We start from the raw sequence: 6,602 nt of genomic DNA, 5'->3' as shown, positions 1-6,602 counted from the left end.
ATCAAACATATAGGCCGCTCTAGGGGGCGTCTGAGTCTGACATCATGAGTAATATACTAAACTAGTCTGCGACAAACGTTACAAACAATGTTACGTTTCTCGCCCTTTCTCTATTACGGATCCCTTAAGTAGGCAAGATAGTAACATTTTTTTAGAGAGTAACAGATGAACCTCCCTAGAGAACCATCCTCTCAATGAGTACAACCCTTCTTAAAAGGACTGCTCTTATTCAAACTCCGCAGAACTGTGTGCGCGTCCCTCAAAACTCAATACTGAGCGTTTTATGTCTTCTTTTATAATTAGGCTAATATTTGAATATGAAAAGGTGATTGGCGACCCGAGTTTTGGCTCGCCTATTTAGATATTTTGGGGGTAAAAACATACATTTTTAGAATCGTACATTGCAATGACAAATGAAGACTTAGACTGAGACTACGGAAACGTTTATGTGCGTTACTCACCCCGGCTAATTTTTTTCTTTAAAACTGACTATAAATATCTCAACAATGATGTTTGTATTCCATAAGGAATATTACAGATAACGATCAGCTTATCTTTATCTGAAGATGTAGTTGGCAGTTTATAGATATATGCCTCTTGTAAATATGACCACAACACAAGATGAAGTGTCAAAATAGATGTGATATCCTTTGCCTATACTTTGGCCGAATTCACCGCCTTCATCGGGGCGAATGGTTGTTACCAACCCATCACACCACTAGGTCACAAATTTAAATGAATGGGCTGTAACAAGTAACATCTTTTCAATAAATATACGTTATTGAACAAACGTGATGTAAAGATTTCAAGATATTGGCCAGTATTTCTATTTTAGTTTTTTCGTGTACAAAGACAGAATAACGCCAATATGATCTTGACCTAACAAATGTTGCATTAGATGGCCATAAGATTACATTTAAGAGTTCCACTTTGTTACGAAGTAAAACGGCCACCTATTTGTATTGCTTTCAACTCTTTCAAATAAAGTAATCATCTTCAAATGAATAAAGGGAACAAGTTTCTAAAGAAACTGTGGTGGTGCGTCGGTGGGGATAACAAGGTAATTTGGTTATATCAACTAAGTTGAAATTGTAAATTGGCCACCTAGTCGTCTTCCTGTTTCGCCGATGTATATCTTTTTGAAATAAATACAAAGTTATGCAATAGATGACGTTGACGGAGGTACACGTGAAGTGATCAGTGATCTTAATGAATCGTTTGGGTCCCGATATGGATATTGGAAACCCAGAATTTTTCCTTTATCCCATGCTCATGACAAGGCGAAAAAACATCTTTCTTTCTCTGATTTTACTTTTTGGCATATACGTTTTTTCATGTTGCACTGTTATGATCTATTAATAATCCCACATGCACGAGAAAACATTTTTACAGGATACATACGAGATAATCAAGTATGATGCGTAGATTGGTACAGATTTAAGAATTATGATGAGCTGTCTAAAAATCCGACAAAAATGATCTAAAGACAATACCTCTATTGAAAAATAGATTGAAATGTTTTCAAAGTAAGCAGTAAAATTAAAGTAATCTTTCAGAATGTGTGTTGGAAAAACAACCCCGTTCCCAGGGCCTTTTTCCTGAGTCGGGGAAAAAGGCCCTGGGAACGAGGTTTTTGAAAAAAATTTTGTTATTTACCTGATCCTTCCCACAAGGCTCGGTAGTATTCTTCCGATCCCCTGCCCCCTCTTTGGCAATTGATATAGCCCCTTCCACCCCCACCCCCACCCCTTATACTCTGTTGGCGACGATTGATCGATGATCACTCTCGGTTCTCACTGAAAACCATGTGATCCATGCAAAAATCCCACATCCGCCTTCCCACCCCTGGACGGTAAATGAATGACTGGTCTTTTTTCTGTTTTTACGCCCACTGCAAGATGTTTGCAATGAAGCATTTTCTGTTTATAGAAAATACAAGTTAAAAACGTATTCGACGGGAATGTTAGTGAATCCATTAAAGAGGACGTTATTAATGATTCTTCTAGCTTCAAGAGATACTTGCTTTCCCAGCTGAATCACAATAGTGATAGCTTTTAAATTGGCAATAATTACAGCCACTTGCAACTCTAAATGTCAAGTATGGAGCCCCTAGATCATCCCGATATATCTTTCAAAATAATTAACACAGCGCAGACATTAATTTGTTTGACGCCATGATCTTAAAATGCAATGCTTCACTGAGTTGATGAAACTAAGGTTATAGTGAGCGACGTCTTTACGTAAATGAAACAGAATTTTGTGAAGAAAGTATGAAAAAATCTCTCAGCAACTGTTGCATCGTGGAGACTAGCAGAGTGATCCTTTTTAAGATACCTCAGTTTTTTTTTTTTTAAGTTTTTGGGCGTTAACCAGTACTTAACGTGAATTGATTTACACTAACCTACACTGACTCATATTATGTAATGGATCGTTTCAACGCTCGTATGTGCTGGAGCGTTTCAAATTGGTCTGCAAATGATCAAAAATAAAAAGCTCTGTCCTCTCACATGTCCTAATCAAGTAATTTTCACCAAACTTAAGGCAATAGTTTGAAGGAAACAACACGTGCAGCTCACGTGAACACAAATCAGTGGTATTTTTCCGTCAAAAAGATTCTTTGTAAGCTGACAATGAAAGAGCTGTTGTTTTACCCTTTTGCTGGCAAGCGATTTAAACACCTGCGGCATCAAAGAAAGTTAGCTCCTAACTCTTACACCTAAAGTAAGCCAAAGAAAGAACGATCTGTTCCATCATCACAGCACGCGAGATATCAACTCCTTCTTGCTGTTATGACTGCTTCCGAAAACTACCATTCAAGCAGTTATTTGCAAATACGTATAAAGTAAACAATCACAGGCAATTTATACACAATGACTACATTCTCATTGTGTTCAAATTTCATATCGCACTGCGCACTCTGTGGAGATGGGAACACCCAGAGGTACGGCACAATGGAATCATGTGAAGCTGTCCCTGGTGAGGCAAGCAGGAGCTAGAGCTGTAGATGTGCCTGGCAGTGTGAATGTTCGAAAATAGGTTCAAAACAATATTGCATTGATTAGAATCGTAGTCTTGACCTCGAGGGATAAGGGGTACGTATCGCAACACGGTTTGGGTCTTCTACAGTACATCTACTGAAGCATCTGTTAAGGGAAAACGAATACTTGGACAGAGAAGAAATCTCAAATAGGGCAGTTCTTGAGAGAGAAGCACTCTGAGTGCGTTGAAAAAGTCTTTCTGTATTATTTTCCATTAAACGTGAGTTGAATTCAAAAGAACAATGGTATTTAATTAACAGAACAATAGCGGCGACATGCCATGTAATTCTGACGATATTGATTTTTTACCGCATTCCTTCGTCCACTTGTGGCTTCGCTCCAAAACCTCGAGGGTGTTGACTGCATCACTTGAGTCATCATGATTGCTTCAGCCTTTGTAATTTTCAATTGCAAGTGCACAATAAAATCTGAAAAAACCAATATCGTCGGATCATTCCACCTACACTAGATCCATTTCAAGAGTGTTGAGGGCAGTCCAGAGCTTTCACTTTGTACGTACTTATATTCCGGAAACCCTAACCCTTTCAAGTGCTTGACTTGTGTTAGAATAAACAATAGTGATTAGCTAAAAAGTACACTAAATCTGTTATCCGACAAGAGAAACCAAGAAGATAACAAAATCTTTCGTTTTTGAGGGACAACTTTAGGTTAAAACTATTCAGTGTGCTTAGACATTTCGGCGCCTGGAAGTTTTCCATCTCACTTGAAATTACAGCAGTCACTTAGCCCAAGCGATTCCAAACTTCCGCCAGTTATCCGCTTAGCTATGCCCAGCAAGCTCAAAAGAGAAAAAAAAGTATAAAATTATAAATTTTTTAAACTCTTCTGGGAGATCAATTGTGTCACTCCTACGCTAAGATCGCCCTTTTTTGTGAGTTATCGGTAATTAGTGTATACATGTTACCCTTTGGGTAAACATTCCCACGGATTTCTGGAACTAGAACACACCAAAACATAGAACTGACAAACAAAATGACTGACCTTACGGCAGATTAAATCAGATGTTTTAATAGAAGATCCTAAGAACAATACAGAAGATGGGGTGCGAAAGGCGTTCGGTTTTCACAAAGACATTATTTATTTATGTTTAAAAGAAGGGACAAAAAGATTTTTGTTGGCCCGGAGCGACGTAACCAAATTTAAACCATTGTTTTCTCAGTTATTCTGTTTCCCCATTGTTCTTAAAGGTGTCAATCAAGTAAACCCTCGATGGTGAATGACAACTAATGGTATTTAACTTGTTTACTCAGTTCAGTGACTAATACTATAACAATAACGTCAAACATATCGAACTGGTTTTACTGGGTTAAGTTTCAAAACAAAACCTCAAACACGAGACATTCACGCAGTTACTACGCAAGCATATTCACGAGGACCTGTGCTCGGCAAAATGAAGCCAGTTTCAGTTTATTCCATTGCCTTCGTGGTGCTATTCAGTTTTTTGACCAATGGGGCAGTCATTGTTAATAACAGTGAAAATTTGAAAGGTTGGTGTTAGTGCGCAATAAAATATTTTTTTTTTGTTTTGATTAATTTCAGCTGAATTTGTCGTCTTCTTCCGTTTTCAGATTTCGTTGAAACTCAGGCTACGGGCGGCTCGACAGCAAAACCTCGAACCGAAGAGGCTGAAAAACCAAAGAAGCTTACTCGAAGGGAAAAATGCTGCAATCTCGGGCGAGATGTGGCCAAAATCGGAGAGACGTGTAGGTACACGAGTAATGTAGACGAAATCTCTCCCAATAGGCACTTTCATCAGATGAAAACAGCAGTTTGGAAGCGTACCAGCCACCCAATCAACCGCCGATTGCTGGCAAAATGCAAACCTCATAAAGTTTTCTACGAGAAATGCTGTAACTATGAGTATTCTCAAATCGAACAAGACCTCATCAAAGAAAGGAAAATGATTCACAGCTTCTTGCGCCAATTACGGAAGAATACAGTCGAAGAAGACGAAGGAGTTACAAGCGATGGGGCAAGCGCAAGCCACTCCGTCGCAGTGTCCCAGAACGGCAGACACCGATTTAGACTCTAGAAAATAGTATAATGAACCAAAAACTCCACATTGAATAAGATTAGAATAATCATTTAACAAATACATGAGAGAATTGTAAATTCGTAGAAATTTCCATTTTTGATTTTGCTTTATAATCACTTTTCATAATATACTTCTATAATCATTTGCAAACGTCATACTCGAAAGGGAAAAAAGGATTTTTTGTACCTTACGGCGATGACGTATTTCAAGTTATAAGATGTGAATTGACGTGGAAGACTTTTGATCACGGAATCAGTACGAGGGCTTACACCTAGCATAATTGACAGTAATAGAACATTAAAATATCGCGAATTATTATCGAACTGTTTACATGTAAATAACTTGAATGCTATCACGAGGAGGTAATGTATATTTTTATCCACCTTTCAATAAGGAATTTTTATATCTAAAATCTACTTATAATTGTTAAGGTTTAAACATCAGTTTTCTGATGCAATTTCCCTTTCTCCTTGGTCCTTCATCGAATGTATTTCAAGCAACTGGAGAGAATTTGAAGATTGATATGTGGTGAGTTACGAAATAGTTGTTGCGTTCATAATGGCCTTCCCTTTCCTGTTACATATTTCAAAACTTTGTACACAATATATTGTATCGATGATTTTTATTAGCGGAACTTGTAAATAAAGAGACAGAGTATAATATCGTCGTCATGGTCTTCGCTTTTGCAGTTTTTCCCACGCTCTCCCAAGTATTGTGTTTGGCACACAAATAGCTCATTAATTTACCCCTTTTCAAAGGTCAACAATCAGCACTGTGAAATAGGACATAAAAAGAACAGATTAAACAGATGGAGATCCATCGTTCTCTTCCTTGTACACAACGCATTTACAAAATTTTGTTGGATGGTTTTTGCGATTAATGTAAGCTTCTAAATATCTGCTTATTCTGTGGGCATGTTCTACACCTGTAGAAGCGAGCAGAGCTTTACAGATGACATAGAAACGTACAACTGACGTTGATTAAGATTGATGTGCCTTGAGGGCTTAAAGGATCTTTTAGGGACATTGATTCTAGAATGTTTCACCAATTTTGCAAAGCATAAATCGACCTAAGAATCACGAAACTCTCTTGAAAAGCTTAGCGACATTCAGTTTCAACAAGGCATGTGGCCTTTCCTTAAAAGCACATGTTCTGACCAAATTTTTAAATTCTATAACACGGCTTAAAAGAAGAACGAAAAATAGGGAATGTTAAGGTCTGTAAGATTTGATGTAACATGCACAATACGTGAGGAATAACGAAAGGGAAAAGATAAAAATCTGATTTTCGCAAAGGAAACGAAACCGAAGGTGTGGAAATCACGAGTATCTCGTAGCTGTCCGCCCCTCACCACCCACACACTCACTAACTCTGTTTTCATAAGAGAAAGCATAAGTTACTTACGCTCTAAGACCCAGGAAACGGAAACAAAGTTTATGTGCGAAGCCGTATAAGGTCAAGAAACGGAAAGTTCTCCCGCCACATCTGTATAACTGACGTACACAACT

General features: G+C 38.0%; 1 protein-coding gene across 1 annotated transcript; it reads left to right on the top strand.

The window, feature by feature from the left end:
• Nucleotides 1-4,302: 4,302 nt before the first annotated feature.
• LOC111340393 (uncharacterized) lies at nucleotides 4,303-5,754 on the top strand. Its single transcript, XM_022947242.2, has 2 exons — nucleotides 4,303-4,546; nucleotides 4,628-5,754. Exons 1-2 carry the CDS (start codon nucleotides 4,450-4,452, stop codon nucleotides 5,089-5,091), a joined length of 561 nt encoding a protein of 186 aa, XP_022802977.1. The 5' UTR covers nucleotides 4,303-4,449; the 3' UTR covers nucleotides 5,092-5,754.
• The last annotated feature ends 848 nt before the right edge of the window (nucleotides 5,755-6,602 follow it).

Source organism: Stylophora pistillata, chromosome 10, assembly GCF_964205215.1.
Source record: "Stylophora pistillata chromosome 10, jaStyPist1.2, whole genome shotgun sequence".
NCBI classification, from domain to species: Eukaryota; Metazoa; Cnidaria; class Anthozoa; order Scleractinia; family Pocilloporidae; genus Stylophora; species Stylophora pistillata.
This window is presented reverse-complemented; position numbering and strand designations above follow the sequence as displayed.